This window comes from Sceloporus undulatus, chromosome 7 (assembly GCF_019175285.1).
Source record: "Sceloporus undulatus isolate JIND9_A2432 ecotype Alabama chromosome 7, SceUnd_v1.1, whole genome shotgun sequence".
Taxonomy (NCBI): Eukaryota; Metazoa; Chordata; class Lepidosauria; order Squamata; family Phrynosomatidae; genus Sceloporus; species Sceloporus undulatus.
The window spans coordinates 18,029,701-18,055,831 of NC_056528.1; the positions used below are offsets into that span (position 1 = coordinate 18,029,701).

Consider the following 26,131-nt stretch of genomic DNA (forward strand, 5'->3'; position numbering starts at 1 on the left):
AAAACAGGGGCATTCCTGATGCCACACACCTACCAGCTTGGGTAGACTCCGCCGGGAGAAGACACGGCGTGGGCAGCGAAGGTGAAGGTGAGCCGAACACCAACTCCTCATGTTGAGCCATTCCACAGTCCGGGATGGAAGGGGCCCATCCTCTCGGTGCAGCAGGATCAACTGTTTCTGTGCTCGGACCGCTGTGTTCTCCAGCATCCGCTCCAGCTAGAAGAAAAAGAAAGAAATCATGTGGGTGACCATGACACCTCATATCTGTAGGGGAACCAGCATTTCATGCCCTTCAAACTAGTACGGTGCTGTTCCTCTGGCCACAACAAGCCAATGAGAGAGAGCACTGCCTGCTGGGTTTCTACACTGTAAGTCCAATTCCTGGTCCAAGTCTTCAATGGCAGAAAATTAATGTTTGAAAGTCTGCAAGCAACTTCTGTTTAATCTCAGTGAGCAAAAAGATGATGGATTTGGAGGGACCACATAACATTTTGAAGGACTGAGATGGGGTTTTCGGGCAACTCCTCCATGACTAGCAAAAGCAGGATAAAATTATGTGAGAGAATATAGTAATATATTAGAGCGAAATACAAAGATTGGAACCTAATTTTAGAGCATAATCCTGTATGGAAAGGAATAGGGTTTGCATGATCATGACTGGGGAAACGAAATAGGTAGTCATTATAACAGGGATATTTCTAAGCATGAATCTACTCTGATTTAATGATATGGGTGCTAATAACATGGGTATTTTACAAATAAGGAATTCAAGGGTTCCTAAAATCATTTCACCATTGTTCCCAGCTCCTAAGCTGCGGTTGGGTCACTGATAAAATGGTGTGGTTTTATTTAATGCTCTGTACAAGCAAGCAAAAAATAAAATGAAATAAAATAAAATTTAGAAGGTTACAGAGTGCAAAAATGGAAACATTTGGATTTTGCTTTGTGTGTACACAGCAGTACTTGTGGTGTGTGTGTATATGTTTGAGAGAGCAAGAGAAAGAGAGCGAATGAGAGAGCAATTTTCCTGCTTACATACCCTTTTGATCTGCAGGGTCACGGAGGAAAAAGAGCCCTTGGAAAAGCTGCTCTCAGAAGCAAAAGAAGGCAAAGGCAAAAGAAGATTACACAGCCCAGCCCAACTCTCATCCAAGACAATCCAGTGCCTGCAATTTAATCTGGGGCACCAATTGCAGCACAAAAGCCGATTGTAAAAAAGTTGACTTGCTTACAGTGGCGCTAAGCAGGCTACAGCTGGCAGGAACAGCAATCCAGAAGGACAAAACTGTTCTCTCTCTTTCACAAATCTCATCCACCCACCCCACTCTGACATCTGACCACATTATTTCATCTACAGTGGTACCGAATATAGGACAGCTGGCATTTTGGTTTGTTATGTGGCTTGTTTAAACATAGACCACACTATATACACACTAGCAAAATCTGAGTGTGGTTTTAAGGCTAGCTTCAACTTCCAGCTCTGCAATATAAACATTCTTGGGAAAGGCCATAGCTGAGTGTCAGAGTACAGACTTTGTATGCAGAAGGTATTGGGTTTAATCCTCAGTTTCCCCAGGCAGAGCCGAGGGGGGCACTCTTTTCTGAAATTCTGAATGGCTGCTGCCATACTGGGATAGATGGATCAGAAGCGCTCACTCAGTAAAGGCATGCAAAGGGATCTTGTAGCAGCTTTGAGATTAACTGTGTTCATGAGCATTTGTAGACTAGGTCTATTTACTCAGACGCATGGAGTGATCTGGTGCCCAGGAAGGAGCTTTATACTCAAACGGTATAAATAGCCATAGAAATGCAAAACTTGTGATTATGGTAATGAGGTGACAAGTTTGGTTTTAACTATGCCAATTGAGGGACAAAGGCTGGGGAAAAGATGTTAGGTAAGGCCAGTGTGGGTAGATGACCACATGACCTGTGGAGAGAGTTTTGGAACATGGCGTGTGCAGCCTAGGAACCAGAAAGGAACCAGTCAGACGTGGAAAAGCCTAGTCGCTTACTTCCTGGAGTATATGGCTGGGCTAAAGTTATCTAGCAGTACTTTCTACATGTTCAGGTGTAGCCTTGATTCCAGGATATGAATTTGGGGATTGAAACTAGGGTGTATTGCTTAACTCAGAAAAAAAAAGCCTTGAAAATCTAACATCCCAGAGAAGCCCCACTCCATGATGCTTCTTTAGAAATGCCTCACCTCTCCAACGGACGGCTCCTGTTCTCCCAGGCCTACAATCAAGATGCAGTCAGCCTGTCGGATGCAGCGCTGGGTCCAGGGAGTAAGGGTGCTGTCTGACTGGTAGAGCACAATGCGATGCATGTCCTCCTGTTGGCCCAGCCAGCTGGATAGTCGGTATTCATGGATGCTGACATGAAAAAGGAGAAGGGCAAAAAAGGAAAGGATGTCATGAGCAAGAAGTATACGCTGCAAGTTGGGTGCCCTTGCAGCACTAGTCATGCCTGATGCTGCAGGAACAGAAAGATGTGAATGCTGCAGTTGTGGGGTGTAACTGGTCTTGCCTGAGTTAAGACTGAAGGCTTATCTAGCCTATCTTCCTTCCCACAGGTGCCCAGCAAATGATCTCCAAGAAGCCCCAAAGCAAAGCATAAAGGCAGTAGTGACTTTCCCTGTGTTCTGTTTGTTCTGTCCCTAGGACTTGGTATCTGGAAAGAGACTGCTTTAGAACACGAACTGCATTAGAATATGCTCTGAGTAGAGAACAGCCTAGCCTGCTGGCTTGGAAAGCCAGTGTTATTAGCACTGGACTGGGACTTGGGTGATCAAGTTTTCCCACTGAGCCATGAAACACAGCAAGTAACCTCAGGCCATTTTAGGACTATAAAAGGCCTTTTTTTAAGAACGGAATTCCATCACTTCCTATTGTTAAGAAAAAGGACTCTCTTGGGCCTAAAATGGCACAGCAAGGCCTAAAAACATAGTGAAAATGGCTGCCTTCCAAGTTTTTCTCTTCTAATGGGGCCCGCAACCCTCCTCCAAATCTTCACCTCCAGACGAATCCCAGCATTTTCCTGAAATGGCTTCTCACTCATACTCCAAGCCACCATTTTGTATGTCACAGCCCACACCACCACAAACTATCAGGAACGAAAGTGAACAGGAGCTGTGCAAGAGTGCGGAAGTCTCAGTCAACCAGGCCCAGAAGCATGGGATTCTTTCCTTTGCACCTGTTCCGCAGCAGCTTGGCCCCTTGCACCCAGCGTTTCCCCCCAGCTGCCTCTCGCCATTTGTTTCTCCTGCCTCCCGTTTCAGCCTCAAACCCCACATCAAAGACACCGGATGTGCAGCTGCCAGCCGTTAATCAGACATTGCATGACAACTTATCAGAAAAGTAGAGAAAATACATCCACTCATTCAAAAGCAGGGCTAATTAACCTGACAGCTTGCCTGGTATTTCAAGGGCTTGACGAACGAAACATAAGCCTACAGAAAATTAAGATTTCTGATTTTTTGATTATTTTTTTTGGCTCAGCTTAATGGCAGTTTAAATATATATCTATTTTCCCCCCGTTGACTAGAGAATCCTAATGTTACAAGGTTGGAACTATTTCTAGTTCATCCCATTTGCTCTTGATGTACATAGTCGTGGCGGTAGAGGTGAGATGCATCCCACTGTGTCCTCACAACGTCCTCGTGAAGCAGGTTAAGCTAGCCTAGGGCTACTGGTAAGCTTCAGCGCATACTCTCCAACAATTCACAGATGAAAACTAGCACATGTGAGGCACAGTAACATTAGAATGTACAGTATTTAAGATGGCAAAAGGTATCAGTGAGGAATAGGAGAGGATCTGGCAGTTTGCTTTTGGCTGTGCCCACTGAAAAGGACAAGACTCGGTCCCCTTCTCTCCTTTCAGCACCGCTGAATTAACTGAGTGAAAATAACATTGCATTTTGAATTCAGTTTGCAGCAACTGAACAAATAATAGGGCAACAGAGGGAATTTGGGGCCAGAATACTTCAGGGGCAGCCCAGAGCACTCTGGACAGTGAAGAGTTGAGTTCATTTCAGTTTTGGTCATAGTGCAATGGAATTCAAGGAGCTGGCTTAAATGCAACTATTCTCCCTAATAGTGAACTTCATCTCTTTCCCAGTCCCCTAGCAGGCTTCTATTGGAAGAGAAGTAGATGACAGGCTTCTTCAAAAGCTGAGCATGTAGAGAGAAGAGCATTAATGGGGACAGTGTGGGTCACCTACCTGTCCAATGCTGCAGAGCCAAGTTGCTGTTTAATGTTGTCACTGGTGAGCAGCAGAGTGGGACCTAGAAGAAAAGATCATTACTAACCAAGGGCATCTGGAAAAGTTCCCAATTACACATGTGGTATCCAGTGAACCCTGGTTCTCAGTTGTGTGCCTTCAAGTAATTTCTGGCGTATGACCACCCCAAGGTATCCCTATCACGGGGTTTTCTTGGCAGGTTTCTACAGAGGGAGATTGCCATTGCCATCCTCTGAGGCTGAGAGAGTGTAACTTGTCCAAGATCATCTCGTGGTTTTCATGGCTGAGCCAAGATTCGAGTTCTGGTCTCCAGAGTCATAGTCTAATGTTCAAACCACTACAGAAATTTCAGAGAACGGGACTGGCACTGAGAAATGTGTTTGGTGCAAACCACCAAACATGCCTTCAGACGCAGCAGGGTTGAGGGAAGGTCTGGAATCCTTAAATATCTTAATGCTTGAACAGGTGTGACTGTGGGCTTTTACAAAGCCAGCTGCCAAGTCTCAGAGAAGCAGCTGAGCACAACAGCTTATTCAGCGAGAACAAGCTTCACACGCATAAAGCCTTTGGTTCAGTCCTCAGTATTTTCAGTTGGAAGATCTCAGGTAGTGCAAGCAGCCAGCATGGCATAGTGGCTTGTGTGTTGGACTACAACTCTGAAGATCAGGGTTCGATTCCCAGCTGAACCATGAAATCCATTGAGTGGCCTTCGGCAAGTCACAGTCTCTCAACCTCAGGGGAAGGCAATGGCAAACCTCCTCTAAATAAATTTCGCCAAGAAACCCAAAGACAGGCTCACTTTAGAGTTGCCATAAGTCAGAAATGATTTGACGACACACAACAAGAACAAGAACAACAATTGCTGGGAAAGATTTCTGCCAGAGGACCACTTCACAGCAGACAATATTAGTCAAGTTTATATGTTAGAAATAATCATGGCTAATCTCGAAACAATTAAGAAACAGAAATAGGCCAAGTAGGTCAGATTCACAGTTCTTTTCTCTTTAGAAACTTTGCAAATGAGTTCAAAAAAATTATTTATCCCCAAACGATTATTCACCTATATTTTAGTGGCACATCGATGCCTTGAAGTAAAAGGGAAAATACCAAAAAGCCTGTTCCCAATTCATTTACATATGCTCTCCTTTATTTTAGTTGCCTGGAGACAATTCTAACTCGCCCTAGGCAAATGGCTATTTACAAGCATGGTTGGCAAGCAAACCAACTTGGAACTGAAGTAGCACACATTGCCCCTAGCTTGCCTCTTTTGTTCAGCTTGCAGCTTTTCTGGATGCAGGCTTTCAGATATATTTCCCCCCTTTTGAACACTCTCGAGGCTCTGAACTCTGCATTGGAAGAAACAGCTTTTGTTCGGGTGAAAAGCTGCTCACTGGGCACTGGATGCCTTTCAGCCCTGTTTTTTATTTGCTGCTATAAATGTCAACAAAGAGGCAAAGTTCTCCCTCCAGAATAATTGCAGCTGTATGGAAGGGGGGAATGGAGACAGAGAAAGGGAGGAAGAGAAAGAAAGTAAGGGATTAATGTCATGCCAGAGGGAAAGGTCACTGGCAGTATTGACAGAAGTGCTTGCATTTTAGCAGAACATGAAATATAAACCCTGCCAGAACTGCAGCGTGCTGCAGAAAATAACTCATTTTCCTATTAACAAAACAACTGGGTGGTGAATCAGCCTAACACATTGCTCAACAGTTGACTGACCACCAGGCAAAATTGTGGATGAGGAAGGGAAGGGAGGTCAGGCTCTGGCCGTTGCAGTGATGGCCTCCGCTCTGGAGCAACCCATCTGCACCTAAAGTCCTCCAGGTATGTTTACCTGCCATCAATATTTCTGTAACCATGTTTTGAAAAAAGGCATCAAAGTAGTGGCACAACAAAGACAACATAGTAATAATATAACCATATGGGGAAACCACAGGCCAAGATCCCAGCATCATCATCATCCCCACCATCCCCACCTCCTCATCTTGCCCCCAGTTTAAGACTGAAGGCTGCTTACAACAGTTAAACAACAGTTAAAACAGACATAGTTAAAAAATTCACAGTATACAAAACTTGAAAAGCCATTAAAATTAAAATCTTAAAAAACACAAGCCATTTAAAAAGCAACAACGACGATCCAAAGGTCCAACAGTGCATTTTGGTAGCCAATGCCAATGGAGTTGGGATTTGGCACTCATCACTTGCTGTGGCCCTTCATGGGGCCAAAAACATGCCCCAAAGGGTTTGGTTTTTAGAGTGTCCAAAAAGCGGGAGGAGATATTCTGTCCAAAAAGGGAAGAACAAGAGACCTATTCCACAAGATCCAGGAAATCAAAGGAAATTTCAAAGGACAAGGATGCTCTACGACAATAAAAAGCTTGCATGCTATTCCATCCCGTAGTTCGATGCGCTCGGCACACTGTTTCTCGAGTTTCTTTAAACCTTCAAACAAACAAACAAACAATCTGATATCTGGTCACTGAAGTACTTCTGCTATCACATCTGAATCATTCAAAAATTTCCTTCTTTTCAAACTTGTTAGTATACAAAGGGATCTTTCAGCACCTTTCAGACTAACTGAAAGCTGGAACTTGGTACCATGAGTTTTCGTGGACTTGAGCCTGCTTTCTCAGATGCATGCCTCAAAGGTGGTGCATACTGATTTTCCTGACTAACACGGCTATGTAATACATAGTTTTAAACCTTTTTTAAAGTTTGGAAACAGGAAATAGCCAGATGGAGCAAGTTCAGGTGAGTAGGGTGGATGGTCAAATCACAAATTCTTCAAAACATCCATCATCTTGCCAGCCCTATGAGGAGGTACATTGCCCTAAATACCTTTCTGCAACTCTCCTTCAATGCCTCCTTTAATGGCACTATATGTTAAAGTAGTATTCTACATTAATTGTTTGGCCCTTCTGAAGATGCCTTTAGGTCACTGCCTTCTTGGTCTGGCAGGGGTAAGGAATGCCCTCTTAGGAAGATGGGTTGAAACAACAAAACTTGCACCTATTCATGTACGCTTCTTCATCAAAGCAGAAAAGATAAAATAAAATTAACAGAACTGCAAGGCTTTGCTTGTTCATTAAAAACTCACAAAACAGAGTGGGGTTTTGAGAAAATGTTGCAACGCAGAGTACTCCATTGTTCCACATTCCCAACACTACATCCCATTCCCTTCTCCCTGCTCCAACTTTTTACTTTTATATCCTCACCCCATGCGCTCTGTCTTATCATGCTCAGTCTTCATATACCTAGGTTTGGGAGGGTGCTGGGTTCCTGAGGACTTTTTAAAATCTTCTTTTAAAAATGTTTTACATTGTGTTTTCTCCCAGATCTGCTGATACCTCTACCTCCTTAATGTATGTAGGTTGATGCCACCCTGGTTATACAGAGAAATTAAATCAATGTTGGTATATCTGATCTGATCAATTCAAACAAAATAAAAATGTATTATTTGATTGATTAAAATAAGGGACCATGTGGTTAGTCAATTAACTTTCTTTTTAGATTGCTCATTCTTTTAACTACAGGCAGTCATGTGTACAAGCACTTTCTTAGTAGCATTCCTCATCCTGTGTCATGCAGGTGGTGATAGATGAGACACAGTTTAAAAAGAGCATCTTTAAGAATGAAATCAATAATAAAAGTGAAAAACATTACCCTGCCTTTATACAAATCCATAATGTGATCCCGCCTGGAATACACTGCGAAGATTTAAGGTCAGCTCAGCTCAAAAATGGATTGTACAAAGCGGAAAAGGGGTAAAGAATTGAGCAGCTCTCCTCTGTTCAGGACTCTTTAGCTCAGTTACAAAGGCAAGCGAGCGGGATGTGGAAGATTGTATAACATTTATGCATTGTGTGGACAGAATAAATAATGACACTCTCAGATTGCCAAAAACCTGAGGTCATCCAATGTAGATGAACCATGGCAGATGTAGAACAGACCAAAGGACTACAGCTCAACTATGGAATTAGCTACAGCAAACTGTAGTGATAGCTTCTAACTTGGGTCTGGTTGCCTGCAATGGACAAAGAATGCTAGGTTAGACAGGCCTCTGGTCTAATCCAACACATTCATCCTAAAATCTTAACATATAGTCAGCCTTCTGTATCCACAGATTCTGCATAAAGGGATTCAACCAACCATGGTTCAAAAATATTCACACTGAAAAATTCCAAAAAGGAAACCTCGATCTTGCCATTTTATATAAGGGACAACATTGCACTAGGCCATTGTATATCATGGGACTTGAAAAATGTATATGTAAGTGAACCCAATTATGTCATGTCTTTAAAAGTCAAAGTTTTCCAAGGCTGTACAGTTATAGGGTTTATACATTTCTGCCTCTCCCTCCAAATTTTTTGCACAACAGCTGGGAATAGTTTGATCCTAGTTTTCAACCTTGGTTTGTGGGCAATGTAGGTTTTGTGCAAACCCTAATTTGTTGGTCTTTGGGAAACTTATGGTACGCTGCTAAGCCAAGAATAGTACATTCAAATCACCACATATGAGGGAGAGGGTAGGAGTAGATAGCAGAAATGCACAACCCAGATTGCTCTCATAAATGCAAAGCTACCACTTTATATCTGAACAACCCCAGTTTACCAGTATGGTTTAAATGACTGCACCAGTTTTACATTAAAAAGAAGAGAATAGACTGATTTGGCATGATCTCCTTTCAGCAAATCCAGCCGGGTAGCTAGTAAGAGTTCATGAGAGTTATCCAAACACACTTGAGGACAGCCCGACTTAATAGATGGGAGAGGTGCCATAAGTATAGAAGAACCACTGAGCTACTTTGGAAATCCTTGAGAGAAAAAACATATGCCTCCTGCTCCAAAACAGAGAAGAATAAATTCTAGGAGGTTGGGGGGAAAATAATTACAATCGTTGCCTATCCCTTGATCCAGGCTGATAAAGGCTTTAAGGAGACACACTGTTTGCTCATTTCAGTTTTTTAACACATTTCTTTGGTTGTCTATCAAATGTGACAAGAACATAACTAATGCCAAACTGGATCAGACTAAAGAAAGAGCCTCCTGTCTTCTAACAATGGCAAAACAGATGGTTCTGGGAAGCCCACAACTCAGGCATAACAGCCTTCTCCATTTTCTCCCAGCAAGGACATTGCATTCAATCACAACAGTTCACAGGCTGATCAACCACAGAATAAAAACCAGAGGACAAAATGGACAAGGTTCACGAGGAACACGGCAATTTATCCAGGTAATGTAGGCTATGGATTTCCCTGAGCCAATGTGGAGAATTCGCTTTGCATGAAACCACAGCCAGAACATTAGTGTTAGAGGTAGACACACACACAAACACACACTCCATCTCTGAAGTTGGTGGAGACTATGCCAGACTGACAAAAGGAGTTCATTTGTCATGTCATAAAGAAAACTGGGCACCATTTCTGCACTTGGCATTGCTGAGGAATTGGCTAATGCTTTATTAATATATGGCAGCAGTGGAAAGTTTTACTGCGCCTGACTCTAGTTTGAAAAAAAAACCACCCATTTTCAAAATATGCATGACCAGCCTTCCTACTTTTGCAGTGAATTTAACATGTTTTGATGTTTCTATAATTGAAATGAGTCACTTAGATCATCCGGACTGTTATACAGTATTTCAAAACGAACTTGCACTACACTGTTTATGGGAAATGAATATTTAAACATAACATGGTTCTTATCGCAAGCCATTTTGAGCATATTTATTTTAAAAAAAACAGGCACATAAATAAGAATTAGAAAAGCAACCACCTGATAATGATGTTCTTTAAAAAATCAAACCAGGAGCTACTTCAATGCAACACTGTAGTACTGCTTCCACACTTCCACATATCTGTCCTGCTCCTTCTACCCAATCTCTCTGCTTCTTCCTCTTTTTTCTTTGATGTGTCTCCAGATTTTGGAGTTGGTGACAATTTAACCTTCTGGGACTGGGATGGATGGATACACTTGTTCTTTGCTTCATTCGTACCTTCTTAAAACCTCCAAGAATACTGTTCCATATCTGCCCAGACTGCTCTACAACTGCAGACAATACTGGGAGACTGCTGTAGAACCGATGTGGGCCAATGTCAACCTTGAGGGAATCTATTTTCCATCTATCTTGGCCCACCGTATCACTTCAGAAGCTGATAAATCTTCGACTCTTGAAGAGAATGCTAAAATTAAACTTGGTGGAAAGTCTAAATAATATCAAAATTGCTAGTGTGTGCCCATGTGAGAGATGGAGGAAGGAATAGAGAGACACAGGTGAGAGCTAGGAGACAACTGCCGCAAGCGAGAGGCATGGCTGCCAGCCAGTGTTTGTAGGTGAACTGCGGAGAATCCTGCATTTGTAGATGGGAGATACCTTTGTAGTATACATTTAAAACTATTTCTTGAGTTAGGCTTTCTTCTCTCCCGTGTTTGCTCTTAAAAACGATGGATCAGACCAGTCGCTTCACATTTTCAAATTCAATATTGCATAGAACGGTGGGTATTTTTATGATGCTTTTAACTATTGACACTGAGGCTGTTTGCGATTTGAGGGTCTATTAGGTTTAAAGGTCTTTAAATTAAATTATATTTAATTATTGTCAGTCTGTCGTGAGCCATTTTGGGCACAACTCTTGAGGGGAAAGAGGCCTACGAGTATAACACATGATGAAGGAAAAGCGGTCCATCTTTCACACATGCAAGTGTGGACACCCAAAGGTCTCAGTCGCAGGACAAAGAGCCAAACAGTGCTCTCAAAAAGATCTTAAGCCAAAGGCTAACCCTTTATTAGCCTTTAAAAAAAACAAGGGGAGGAATTGAACACTGCCTTTCACACACACCCTCCCCATAACAATCCTTAACATTCTCCCTGCATTTCTGTTTCTGTCTGGAAACTACGAAGAGCAAAAGGAAAGATGGGAACCGTCTCGGCAACCGACACCAATCAGCTTCTGTAACGTGCAGATGCTTTCGTCTAAAAGCATTTAGAAGACACAGAAAGCATCCACCCCACAAACAACCTTTCCCTTCCTCCTCGCCCACATCTCTCCTCAGTCCGCACTGGGATGAGTCACTGCTCCAATGAATTAAGAAAAGCGGCATGTGCCATTCTCATGCTCAGCTGGCTCCCCGCTGCAGAGTGCCGTTGCTCTTGGGTCTCATTAGAAGGAAGCCCTTGGCTGCAACTTTGCTTGGAAGTGGAGATTCCCATGCCAATACATTTAGAACTGAGAACGAGAACACATGCAACATAAAGGTGACTGCTCTAGTGAATCTCTCGTTCTCTGAGGATGATCCAAAGAGTAACTTTCACCCAGTGGGTTTCCTTGGCCAAGCCGGGATTCGAACCCTGGTCTCCAGAATCATAGTCCAATGGTCAAACCACTACACCACTGTGGCTCTCTTTAAGAATTAATCACCTTATCCTATAATGTGACAGACACTGCATTTGCAACAGATGGGGGAAGCAACTTAATTTTGCATAAAGCAACCATAAATTTACAGAAGGCGCAGCCACAAAATACAGACTGGGGGGCAGCTGGCCTACACCAGCATTACAAATAAGGTCCCCAAAGTTACTAGCCTTCAATAAATTTTATGAGCCTACTGAAGGCCAGCAGAGTGGAGAGAGAAGGGGAGATGGGAAGAGTGTGGGAGGGAAATATAAAGTCACAGGGCTTTTATCTTTCTAAAGAAAAGGCTACATTTTTTCTATTGGGTGCAAAGAAGGACATTTCCATCCTTTAGCAATTTGTGTCATTTCTTTGCTAGGTACAGAGGAGAGATCGAACGCTCCACCGAACAGCCCATGTCTCATGTGCCAGCTGCTAGCCACCATTACAAACTTGTTCCTAGGTTTGCATACAAGCATACAATGGCTTTAATGAAGGATCTAGCAAATTCAGCCAACCAATTTACTGATCTAATCAACAGCCGTACAGTAGCCAGGGATGGGGAGTCTTTGTTCTTTCAGATGTTGGACTACACTTCCCATAATTCTTGACCTGGGCTGCTGGGAGCTGAAGTCCAACAACAGCTAGAAGGGCTGGGATTCCCCTACAACAGTACGGAAGCATTTGGCAAATTGTAGTTTGAGAAGCAACAGTATAAATGATATGTGCAACACATTCTAGCAGCAGCTATTATCAATTATGGCTGGATGGAGCCTCCATACCTGGAGGCAGTATACCTCTGTGTACCCAATACAGGAGAAAAACCAAGAGGGAGATTGGGTATTGGGAGAGAGCTGGTTGGCTACTTAGAGGAAACAGGTTGCTTAGATTATATGGAGTTTTGGTCTGATCCAAAGATCACAGAGCATATTCTTTCTGAACTAGATTACACAGAATTCCCCTAGGCAATCTAGCCACTAGCTACGCTGGTTGGGGGATTCTGGGAATCATAGTATGAAACCTCAGATTTCAAAGTGCTGGTCCTCTAGCAAGACTTTTACTCTTCCTATATTCAACTCCCTTCCAACCTACACATTTACCTAGCCCAGTGCTCTGTCAGCCCACAGGGAAGAGAAAGCGTTTTTTTGCATCAGAGAAGTCAGCCTTACAGACTTTTTTAAACTCAAATTCTGACTCGTGCCTCCCCCAAAAGAGACATCACCCATCTACGCAAGTCGCTCTGACAACAAGCCCTTCTGCACACATCACTATCTGCTAGACAAAACTCGGGGGGGGGGGGGAAGAAATCCGCACCAGTCCCTTAAACAAAGCAGCTTTTCATGAGAGCCAGGCTGCATGGACCTCAAAGCACCAGTGGGAGATCTGCAGGACGGAGCGCTGGCTCTTTGTGGCAAAAGCATAAATGAAATGGGTATGGTCAAAAGGCCAGAACTGCGCTTTGTGACAGGTATCTAGATGAGACAAAAGCAGAGAATACAGCCGTGCTGGAGGGAAAGATGAAGCAGTACTTTGTATGTAGCAAGACCTATCAGGGTATCAGAAGCCTTGTGCTCCAGTTCAGCAAGCACCTTCCCCCAAATCAAAGAGAGCAATGTTGGTATCTCCAAGTATACCACTCAGAGCTTAGAAAAGCTATATTTTGGATATCTAGAATCCACCAGCTAGTATGGCCTTGGGTCCAGTGGACTGACTCACTGTAAAGGCAGTGGCAGATGTGCATAAGAAGAATGTCTAGCTTAAGCCTAGCTTAAGTTTTTATGAAAAACTTCAGGCACACTGAAGTATCTTCTCTAAACCTGTCTGCTGTTCCTCAACACATCCAGGGACTATACAGTTCTTGTTGAACTGTATAGCCCCTGGATGTGCTGAGGAACAGCAGACAGGTTTAGAGAAGATAGGTTAGCCCACTGATATACCAATTTTACTACTACCCATTAATGAGGCTGCCACAGACTGCTCTATCAGACCTACATGTTTCTCCATCACATGTCTCCATAGAGTAGCTGATTCCCTGGCTTTCAAACACCATCCTGGCCTTCAATTTACAAGCTTATCATTTCCATAGTCAGTGTTGTATTTGGCTTTAATCCAGACAAGTCTTCTGCCTGGCCTACATCCCAGAACGGACTTAGTGTCGGTCATGAGCTGTGAATCAGCCAAACGTGCCATTCTGATCCACAATGCTTCAGCCAGCTGATACCAAAGATGCATTGCTGACATATAAAGAAACACAGGGACATATGATTCTGGAGAGAGAAGCATGCTGGATAATCTTGACTTATCATGAACAAGTATTTGCTCCTGCTGAACTCCTCTAGCTAACTAGACCTTTTGTTAAGTGCAGGACTGAAGAATGTTTGACCCTCCAGATGCTAATGCAACTCCTATTAGCCACAACCAGTGTTGGGAGACAATGGGAGCTGCAGGCAGCCCACATATCCCTAATCTACATTTAGCATATTGTCCGACAAGAGGATTCTGGCTTCAGACATGTCAGAATCAGCAAAGAATGCTAGCTTTTTAAACTATGGGAATGCAGCCTGCGATGGGGGGAGGAGAGAGACGAGGGAGAAGTACTGTGATATACAACACCACTGATTTTCCGGTTCACAGAATTCTTGGTCTTGACCTGTGGAAAACTAGCGGCTGTCATACTGTCACACATTCTGAGTGCCCTCTAGTGTTTATATTTTCGTGCACACTAAGGATGTTTTCAAAATATTCAGTTGTGTAGTTCTTTAAAATATCAGAGTCTTAATAGGCTATATTTTTGTGTCAACCCTTGGGGCTTACTGTACCTTCCCTGCATGCAGAAATTCCAGGGTTCAGTTTCAGTATTTGCAGTTTTAAAAAGGCCAGGTAGGTGGTGACAGGTATGATCCCTCTTTGCCAGAGATTCCAAACAACCGCTTCTCGTCACAGTAGAGAATATTGAGATAGATAGACTCAAGTCTGACTGGATATTAAAAAGGCAGATCCCTGGGATAGAGTGTGGTGTCAGGAAAGCAGCACTGCCTCATTCAAAGACTTAACATTGGATTTTTTGCAATTTGGGGGCACGGGAACAACTTTCTACTATGCTTTACAGAGAGAAAATCAAATGATAAACAACACAGCTATCCTTTAAAACACAAGGATCAGAGCAGCCATTAGCTATAAGCGAGTGTCTCTGCTAAATGGGAGGCATATCCAGAACCATTTCTCACATACACACATAAGAAACACTGATGATTTTATTCTCATGTGCTTTAACATGCCAAAACACTACAGAGAATTGCACAGAGGCACAACAGACACTCTCCCCTTGCTAATGGTCATTCCCTTTTTCTGGACTGACTGAAAAGTACCAGGGTGAGGATGGCTCTGAATTTAATAATCAGCTTCCAATGGAGGCTGGTTGGACAAAAGCAACACCAGGGCAGCAACTCAGACTGGGAATTAGTGAATTAAAGGGAGGGTGAAATTATAATCGAACAATGTGTATATGAGGAACCTTACAAGCCTGTTTCAAGTTTTCATATAAGAAGGAGTGGGAGTAGCAATCTTCCTTTACACACAAATGCTTAAGTCATCCCTACGTTCTGCTTTTTACTCCTCCGCACACTTCACCCACAAACAGCTGCAAACGACAGCTCCTCCTGTGACCTGCAGAGTTCTTACCGATAGCGCAGAGGGCATGCTTGAGCTCCAAGGTGAAAGTGGAGAGAGGAACATCTTCCGACACGGGCATAATTGCAACAGTGGAGAGGTTGCTTGCAGGGTTGCTGGCATCCCATTTGCTGCTTGGTGTATGCAGTCCAAGGGTGTGAGCTGTTACAAAGACATCCAGTCAGAAAACGGCACAATGTTCTTTTTAGGATGGTCTTGCAAGTGTCAGAAGCTAAGGAGAATAAATAGCTTTCCAACCTCACCAACTGATAAAGAAAGGGAGCACACGGACCCCCAGAATATGAATTCACAAAGTGAACATGACTATAAATACCAGTCAGTCTCACAGGTTTCTTGCCTCTACCTCAAGGGGATATTCTCCCAACATTTCATGAATGACATTCAGGTCATGTGTGGCTAAGTGACATCAAGAGTGTAATCGAAATGGCAAACATTATAAACAGGGAAGAATATGTAAGCTAGAAGACACTGCAGCAGTTTATTTTTGCCTGAGCCTACAGGGAAGGGGAAGATTCTGTCCTCTCCTTTTTCTCCCGCTGAGTTAATTGGGTGCAAACTACTTTTGCACAATGAATTCAGTTTACATTACGGTAACTGAAGTGAACTGAAGAAGGAGGGGGGAAGTGGGAGGTGGCGTGAAGGGTCCACTCAGATGTGTTTGGAGGTGAGTAAGAATACTTTCCGCCAAATATTAGGGACTGCAGTTTACAAAACTAGCTCACTTTGCTTTAGAAAAAAAATTATGACTACAAATCCTAGCCAAAATATGTGCAAGGGCATCAGGGAGAGACTCAAGAATATGATCTCTCAATGCAGAACTGCATTGAGCTTATTCACAGCGGAGCAGGACACTGTGCAAGCATTTCAGCCAGTGATGTTAGCTCTCCATCCAATAGCAGCACTCCATTTAATCCCCTTAAGCCAAGTGGATAGTTCTGCAACTCCAAGAGAGTGCTCACTGGAGAGACAATTTGGCCTCAGCACCATTTAAACGGCCAACTTCCCCTCCCACCTTCCAGCAGAGAAAGACAAAAAAGAGTATCCAAGAATGTAATGTCCTACCCCCTTGCTGAAGGCTGCCAAGGATCTTCTCGCCCAGCAAATGGATAAGCCTAGTCACAACCTGGTAGGGGGGGGGGAGAGAAAAGTAAATCAAAGAGGTGCATCTCCATCAGAGATCAATAATACTGAGAATGAAGCTTCTTAACCAGCAATGGCAGCAAGATTAAGGAGGGAGATTTTTAATGGATCCCTGCCAATCCTCATGAAGTCCAGGGACCTTTTATGAAAAGCAATAGCTTGAGAGGAGGAAGGTGTGTCCTCTGTTAAGATTTAGCAACAGATCAGCTTCCCTTTAAAGTCGTTGTCATCATCATCATCATCTCCTCCCCTTTATATAATCTCCATTTTTAACCGCATCTCTGTGTGCTGACCTTGCCCTGGATCTGCCACAGAACACCATTAACATCCTGACTCTATCTTGCCAACAGTCATATTTGTTGCTTATGGGGAAATGCAAGATTTTGAAAAAGATTTTTTTAAAGGTGATCAGAATCCCCCCAGACACCTTGGCTTCTGGAAGCATAGTCCAGAAAGCAATCCCAGACTCCAGTAATTTTCCAAGCTCTGTCTAGCTCCTACTTGATACAAGAGTAGAAAAGTGGGTGCATGTGACACATGCACACATTGTCTTGGCTCAGTGGCACAGTACATGCTTTGCAGGCAGAAAGTGCCAGGTTTGATCCCACACATTCCAGCTAAGAGGATTTCCAGCAAGAAGGAGGCTTCCATAGCTCAGGGGAAAGGTGCACGTTGTATCATGGAATGCTGGCCTAAGACGGACCCACAGTTTGACTCAACACAAGCCATCTTTGTGTGTTCTTATTCTCAGTGCACTTACCCAAAATATCCCACCAAAAACACACACTCCATCTCTGTTTTCATTTCCATACACCCTGGGACACTGTGCGAGTCAAAGATGCCATTTAGGATATTGTCTTCATTCTAACATAAGCTTACTCTATGCTTAAAAATAAAACAAAGCTTCTAGCCCTTACAATTTTTATTTATCTAGGAAATATATGACCTGCCATCCATCTAACCATCACTATTTATGTCCCAGAAGACGGCTTACAAAAAAGTCAATAAATGGCAATAAAATCAGATATAGTTAAAAACAGCCACAATTAAGATTAAAACAGTATTAAACAAAAGAATTAAAAATCTTACTAAAATCTTGTTAAAAATCAATTTTCAAAGGCTTGCTGAAAAAGAGAGGTCTTAACCTGCTGCCAAAAAGGCACCCTTCAGCATAGGTCCAAATGTGGTTGTGAAAAGTAGGCACAACAAAATAAGCAGATGGATGATGTGCATCTCTCACCTTTTCCTCAAGAGGTAATAACCATTTTACCTTAGTATGTGGACATTTTGCCCTAGCATGTAAATCTCACCCTGGCACCCTAAGAGGTTAGTTTTCAGGGTGCAGATAAGGAGTCAGGAGGAGAAGGGAGCAGATCGGGAGTGAACAAAAACAGCTAACTCAGGATCACCCAGTGGTTTTGTGGCTGAAAAAGGATTTGAATACAGATTTGACACTGCCAGATGAGCTTTAAGCAGAGATTTGCCATTGCCTTCTCTTGGGGCTGAAAGAACATGGCTTGTTCAAATTCACCCAGAGGATTTCATGGCCGAGCTGGGAATTGAACCTTGGTCTTCAGGAGTCATAGTCCAACCCTCAAACCACTATGCCATGCTGGCTCATAATTGAAGGGATGTCACACTGACGATGGAGTGAGCTTGTTTTCTGCTGCTCCAGAGACAGGGACACGGAGCAATAGACACAAACTACAGGGAAAGAAATTCCACCTGAACATTAAGAAGAACTTTTTGATGGTACGAGCTGTTCGACAGCGGAAGATGCGGCTTCAGAGGGTGGTGGGGTCTCCTTCTTTGGAGGTTTTTAAACAGAGGCTGGATGGCCATCTGTCAGGGGTGCTTTGCTTGTGTCTTTCTGGATGGCAGAAGGTTGGACTGGATGACCCTTAGGGGATCTCTTCCAACCCTATGATTCCATAATCCATCTTTTTGGTAAGATTTTCTTTTCTGGGTAGGCGGTTGGGTTAAGGGGATGTGGGATTAAGTGGATTGCACTACTCCTGGCCCTGCCCATTGACCTCCCCATCACCCAAGGTTGCATGGAGGGGGCAGTGGATTTGCAGCTCTCCTCCCAAAGCTGCGCTCCTTCACATGACAGCTTACTCAAAACAGCTCCGAGTGAGTGCGCACAGCAGGTTGCTTACTGCCACTGGGTGAGTCACTCCACCACTGCCATGGCAACGCGCAAGGAACATCAATTTCGGATGTGAGCAAAGCAAGTGGCACGCGATTTCCTTGGAGTTTTAAAGCACGCCGAGCGTTTCTCTCGTAAAAAAATAAAAAATAAAATAAAAGGCACACAACTCTTTGTTCTATATATACATATATACGTAGTAAAAAAGAAAGGAAGGTTCTATACCTATTCTTTTAAGATGCCAATATACGCACACACATCACACACAAGCCCCCACAGATACTTCCAGCGGCATGCTTGAGCTCTTTAGGTATTGTCAAAATTGTGTGGTGTGAGAGAAACCCACTGAAGCAAAGAGCAGCTTTGGAAAAAGCTGGAGCAAAGTGGGAGAATGTAAAGCCCGCTGAAAAAAGACAGGCAGAAAAAAAGACACTTGTATTTTGCTCCAACCATGCTGAGAAATAGGTAAGGAATAGGTCTGTCAGATCATTATCATCATCACCATTGTTTATACAGCGCCATCCATGTACATGGCGCTTTACAAACAGTTACAGAATAAAACATTTATAACTATTCCAGTAATATAAAATACTAAAATACAATACTAAAACACAATAAACACACACACACACACAATGTAGGATCAGGTGCTGGGACCAATGGTGTCATCACAAAGCGTGGAACAGTTACATTTTGGACTACAATGTCCAGAACTCCCAGACAGCATGGCCCAGGGGAGATTGGGGCCCATACCCTTGGAGGGTTTTAGTCTAAAAAGTAACAATAGTTCTGCTTCTCATCAGGGAAAGCAGGCAATTGCCTTGTCCTATTCTTTACCACCAGCTTCTGATTTTCAGCTATAGGCCACCTATGTCCATGGAAGTTTAATTTCGCCATTACAGTTCATGAGCAAAGTTATCCGTCTTCATTTTTGCCTTGAAAGCCATCTAAGTCAGTGGTTATTATCCCACAAATTCTACCTATTAACTATGTGTTCAGGAAAATGGTTTGGCTTCTGCTGACATGCTTTCCTCTCTCTCTTCTAAGGCCCAAATTCATCTCCAGTTCTGACTATACAGTGCCCAAGATGCTTGTCAGTCTCTACTTGCCTGTCAACTTCACCCTGGATAGACAAATTGGCGTTTTCAGTGATTTTTCTAATATCTTCAAAATGGAGAAGCAATATCCCAACAAGCCTAGGGACCATGACAGTATAAACCTAATGAGACTCCTTTGATAATCTGCCGACTTTTCCTTTCCCATACACCTCAGTATAACATGTAGACTCAGTATCTTTGTCACCCTTTCTCTTTTTTCCCCTGACTTTTTTTTTTAAAAAACCCAAAACGAATTGATGCTGATGAAGAAAACTATGGTCTTTAAAGGTTATATAAAGATTTTTATTTGTGATTTTGGAGTTGGCTTAATAAAATTATTGAAACAATATGGAGGCTGGCTCAAGTAACACTGGCAAAAGGGAATCGCTTGTTAAATGTTTCAGAACACACTTTTCATTGTCATGATCTTACAAGATCCAGAGTTTATACCAGGCATGAAAGTAGTTCTAGTCCTAGTCTAAGACCTGGTTCAATGTATGCATGGGAGAGGACTAAAAATCCTAAAGCCTAAGCAAGGTTTGACTATTTTAGAAAATGTCAGGAATGCATGTGGAAGCATTAGTACACACCTTTAAACTCTGGGAAGGACTTCTCTAAATCCCCACTGGTTTATCCTACAAGACAAAAACTGAACATACGTCTATGTTTATTCCAGGCAGCATGTTTGTGCTCAACCAGATGTGTATTTGGAAAAGCTGATATTGTTTAGTGGATTTTTTACACTGGATAGCCTGCTAGGAGCCTAGGAGAAGTACATTTTATGAAAGGTGTATTGTCACTTGTTGTGGCTGCCTGGGTCCTGTCCCAGGAGAAAGGCAAGATGTAAATGAAAAATAAATACATAAATGAATAAATGAATAGCATGGTGTTCTCACCAAATAATGGTGACTGCAGAGATCAGAGCCAAGTCAAAGAATTCTTATTTTTTAAAACAATATCTTTGGATACTCTGAAAAGGACAATAAAAGCAACAACAACAAAAGATCCAGAAGAGTTATCCTGAAAAGGCCAGGTGCACACACCCTTCATGATCTTTCCTCCTGTGCCACTGCCCCCATTGCCATTGCCAGTGGTTCATCTTGAATGACTGTCAGTATACAAAGGCCATAATTGACAGGGTTTTGCAGTGTATTGGTTCTGCTAAATTCATGCACTTTTTATAAATCTGAAACAGAGATGCTACAGTTGGCAATGTGGGAGAAGAATGGCTATCCTCCACCTATTAAATGGGGAAGGGGGAGAGAAGGAAGGGAAATTAAATCACGATCTAGTTCTGTGGCCTGATTTCCATACGAAGACAACAGCAGCCTCTCAAACAGTAATACACAGATGGAGCTTTCTTCTAAATATAGAGTAGCAGAAGAGGCTTAAAACACACACACACATACATATACACACACAGTTCCAAGTTAATAGTTGGGATATCAGTACAAGCTCAGAGCTTTTGTGGAGGGGAAAAAATCCATCAAATAGGGTCAGCCAGAAGCCGGGGAATTACAACAGCTGGCAAGATGCCGTCTGAAATTAGCCTTCTCCAACCTTGTGTTTCCCAGGCATTTTGGACTACAGCTTCATCATCCCCGGGCTCAGACTGACTGGGGACAATGGGAGTTGAAGTCAACAGGTCTGGCAGGTGACTGGGTGGGGGGAGGCTACAGCCGATTCACAAGTTCCCCTCCTTCTTTGCTACTATTTTTTTGCTATATATGTGGTTTTCAATATTTAAAAAAAAAATCAATGAGGGAGCTGACGGAGAGCAGCTTATTAAAACCACACGAAGCCAAATTACTCGCTGCTAGACTAAAAATAAAATTGTTTCTCGTGTTTTAAGCCCCCAGGCAAGAAGAGGAGTCTTCTAGGCACCCTATGATGGCCACTCAATGAAAGGATGGGTTGGTAAATTGAATGAGAAGATACAAGAGCCCTGTAGCATAGCTATAAAGACGCTTTGGTGTCCCTGTTCAAATAAGCATCCAGAAGAGCGAGAAATACAACCCAAGGCATAAGTGGCTTAGCACACCATTAACACAGGTAGAAGGAAACAAGTCTATGTGTCCGGTGGGAGGGAGGGAGGAGAATACAGTGGAGATATCAGATCCCTGAAATGGCCTGTGATAACACTACTCATGCATTATCTAGCAGCTACGTACCAAGCTATATCCTTTTAACCAGGGGTTAGTTTACAATTTAAGATGGCAGAGCATTAGGTATGATCAGGGGAAATATCTTTTGCCAGTTAAGCTCTGTGAGAGCTACAGAACTGATAAAACATCTGGAGCCTTCAAGGGTTAGGGGTATAAAATCCTTACAACCTTTGTTCTTGGGGTCTGTCAATCTGTTGTTTCAAGCTCTCCTGTTGGGATGCTGGCCACTAGCATAAGGAAAGCTGATCCCCAAAAGATCAGACAGCTGCTTCCTTAGCCATGTGAAAGACTGAGAACCTTTGGACTGACAACTAGGTAGGGAAATGTAACATAAATCCCTGATACCCTCTAACTTAAGCAGTTTTTTGCCACTTACAGGTAAGCAGAGTTTCCATTCTGTAACTTTCAACTTTCTAAGTGATTGCCTGGAGAAAGCTGCCTCAAGATACAGAAACCTGAATTAATCCTTCTTACTTAGATTGAAACTTTCTTAGCCCCTCTGTTTGCCTCAGAGTGGTTTTGGCTCTTTGCCCCACATGGGTTCCTTTCTCCTCCAGCGAGAGGGAAAGGAATTGTGCATTACTCATATCATATCAAGGGCCACTTTATAAATTATATTTATATACATAATACCTCTATGGAAGGGACCCAGCAAAAACCAAAATCTAAGCTACTTGCTAATAGAGAAGAAGTCGGGCATCTCCTTACCTGTGGAAATTTGCGCTTGATTGAGGTCAGTGCTCCTTCGGGAAGCTTGGCCAACTCAGAATCGCGCACTGCATGTACTGTTGTAGCTCTGGGCTGGTGCGTTAAAGCTTCAACCTGAGAGAGAGGGAAACAAAACCATTGCTGAGATGCTACCAGCAACTACTATAGCACTCTTAAATAAAAGGTGCCCCCCCAACAGAACAGTCTCAAAGTCTTCCTTAAACTCTTGAGTTCTATGTTCTCCTCTGCTCAACCTTTGACTTTATGCTTTTGCGCGCATGCACACACACACACACACACACACACACACAACTCCTCCTTGTTACCCCTCTATAGATTTCAGTGATCTGGGCCTTCCCCCTTTTAGACAACCTCTGCTGGACCTTCAAGTGCTGGTCTTTATTCACTATGTTTTCTCTCCATTCCCTATCTCTTGTGGGTTCGTTCTTTCTTTGTAAGCCTGATGACTCTCAGCTTCAGAGGAAGGTCCCTAGCAAACCGTCTCTGAACAAATCTTGCTGAAAACACTCCACAATAGATTCACCTTAGGGTTGCTGTAAGTCAGAAAAGATCTGAAGGCAAACAACAACAGCAGCAGCAACCTAAGCCACCTAAACCAGTGGCCACCATCACATCCAGTGGAAATGAATTCTATAAGTTTATTGTGCTTTTAACCTGCTTTCACATCTAATTTCATTGGAGGACTCCAAGAAATGATCATTTGTGAGAAAGAAGTTTCTCTTGGTCCACCTTCTCCAGAACATTCAGGATTCTGAATGTAAGAACAAAGTGTGACTTAAAAGTTTTAAATTTGAGGGTAGTTTATTTTGATCAAATGGAAGCATGCTGTTTTGAAGGCAACAGTGAGGAGGCCGGTCGTCTCTCTTTTAAACTCTGTAGTTAAAACAGTGTCCATTTCTTAGTTTTGAACACAAGAAACATGGAACTGTGGCTTAATGGGGCCACATACTGAGTGTGGAGATGTCACCTGCTGCCCAGAGGGAGGCGCTGACATTTACCATCTCAAGAAGACAGCCTGGCTCCTTGTGTCCCCACACCATGACAAATGTCAGCTACCCAGGCGAAATGGAGATACAGCACTCAAATCAGCCTGGTGCTTACTAACTAATGGACGTTGGCAAGAAAATGGACGTCACTTGCCATTTGGTTCTGTTTTTCTGCTATCAGAGGAGCCTGACACTGAAAGAACACGTTAGGCACGTGCGTACTTTACCAATCCAAAATGGACAACAGCCTTCATGCATTTCTCTGCAGCTAGATATACACATTGTAAGTTCATTATCAAGCACTGAGCACCTCTGTGGAATTGTGGTACGTGCACAACCCAACCTCATGATGAGATGTGCAGAGATGGGAAGGAGGAATGGCCAAGGGGAGAGCAATTCAAAAGCCTGCGCAGGGTACACTGTGTCACTTTGGAAAGCTTTCATGGGCCTAGCCTCCCTGCCAAGGGAACCAGCTCAACCACAGAAGGCCAACTTTTGTGCTGCAAAACCCCAAGGCAGCCAAGATATTTCAGATTCAAGAACTTGGCTGTCTAGAGGTCTCTGCTGAAGAGCTCTCTCTGCATCTGTAACAGAGACAGAAGCCTGAGACTAAGATTAGCCTTGGGAGAGAGGTAATCTGCTTTGCCCCATAGTAAGAGAGAAGTCATAACTAGGGATGGGGGCAGGTGGCCCATCTTTGATGTAAGATGGGTGGGACGTATCGGCAGCCATGACTTCAGCTCTGAGAAAATGTACAAATAACAGCTTAAATTTACAAAGATGCTCTTGGAGCCACCAATCATGGCATCAACCATTTCTTTCAAATATGTCAATACAGGCTTCAGAGGTGATGAAATGAGAAACAATCCACAATGGGAAATGGACAGGGAGATAACAACATCACAGGGTAAGAGCAAGGAGGGATTTGCACAACTTGGCATCCGTCAGATGTGTTTGATTACAAACCTCATCACTCCCAGCCAACAGATCAATAGTCGTGCATACTGGGGTGACCGTGGCTGAATACATCTGGAAGGTACAGGGATGGGGAAAGGAGAACTAGAAGACCACGGTCAAAGGGGAGGTGGTTATTGCTGTGGAATGCTTCTTCTCAGTCCAGCTGAAATGTCCAGTTTTCCTTCCCTTCTCAGCCCCCTTCTTCAAGCCTTATTTCTCAGTTCCTCCAGGGTTTTGGAAAAATACAGAAGACCTGTTGGCTGAATCCATCTAACCCAGTATCCTGAATCCTACAGTCGGCAGAGAGATGTCTCCAGCAAGGGAAACAGCAGGACTGAATAGTACAATTTTTAAACCTACATTTTTCACCTACCTCTCTATGAAGAAGTGCCAGGTGGCTTCATAGGAGTCTAATGATCAGAAAAGCCCTAACAGATATGCTAGGCTGAGAGACATCAAACCCACATAGACACTGCCTAGGAAGTATAAGGCTGAACATGATGTTGCATTAGGACTTTGGAGACCAGGGTTCAAATTCCCACTCACCCAGAGAAACCCTTCAGCAAGTCATATTCTCTCAGCCTCAGAGGAAGGCAAAGGCGATGGCAAACCCCCTCTGAAGAAATCTTGCCAAGAAAACCCTACAATAGGTCTGCCTTAGGACTGCCATAAGTTGGAAATGATTTGAAGGCACACAACAACAACAACAAATGAACAGCTCCACCAAATCAGTTTTGGTAGACCCCCTGCCCCTGACTTTACTCGCTTTCATGTTTGTTCCATGCTAGGTCCGCATGGATTTTTATTATTTCAAAATGCACTTTGCACACATATTTCAATGTGTGTGCACAAGCACATTTTAGAAATACAGATGGAGGGTTTTGTGCATTGTTCATGTTTCCAAACCCATTTTTCCCCTTTGGCAGAATGCAACACTAACTTCAAAACATAAAGATCACCAATCATAAATTACATCTGTTTTTATGTCTGGTTCAGTCTGGGGGATTGCTGAGCAATTAAATCCACAAAACAGAGCTAAATTCTCATACTGGTACTAATACCAGCGAAGTCTCCAAACTGTACATTAAAATGGAAACATACAGGGGGAAACTCAGCAGGCTTCATGGAAGATTGATTATGTTGGTTGATTTACCATCCTTTTAAAGGCAAGATAATTGGCTCTGTATTGGAACTACTGTCCTGTTTGGATTTCAGTGGTGTTTGATCAAGTATCACATAGGAAATTACAACTTGAATATTGGACAAAATGGGAATTAATTGTAGAATTAACTTCTCAGGGTTTGAATAAGACACATGATTTTTCTCTAGGGCTCCGTGCTTTGATATGTTTCTTTAATTGGTGAATTAGTAACTAAAGCACACGTTGATTAATGAGCAAGGGCAAATTTAATTAGTGATGGTGAGTTGCTATGGATAGATATTTTGGGTCTTGGACACTGCTGAGAAGAAAAAATCAAAATACAAATCTTTCTTTTATATGACGATTTGTGTTCAACTCTGCTAAGGTCTCTCGCAGTTCACAAAAGAACCAGCTATACTGATGTTTTAGTGAAATGCCACTTTAAGTGAC

At 43.0% G+C, this 26,131-nt stretch overlaps 1 protein-coding gene across 2 annotated transcripts in view; it reads right to left on the reverse strand.

Annotated features, from left to right (window-relative positions):
• Nucleotides 1–26,131, reverse strand: part of PNPLA7 (patatin like phospholipase domain containing 7) — a 75,315-nt gene that overhangs the window by 26,175 nt on the left and 23,009 nt on the right. For both annotated transcript variants that reach the window (XM_042478317.1, XM_042478316.1), the window contains exons 17-22: nt 22,577–22,690; nt 16,380–16,440; nt 15,309–15,458; nt 4,220–4,283; nt 2,204–2,372; nt 34–216 (exon numbers count right to left, since the gene is read on the reverse strand). In XM_042478317.1, the coding sequence (XP_042334251.1) occupies nt 34–216; nt 2,204–2,372; nt 4,220–4,283; nt 15,309–15,458; nt 16,380–16,440; nt 22,577–22,690 (741 nt within the window). The remainder of the gene's footprint in view (nt 1–33; nt 217–2,203; nt 2,373–4,219; nt 4,284–15,308; nt 15,459–16,379; nt 16,441–22,576; nt 22,691–26,131) is intronic.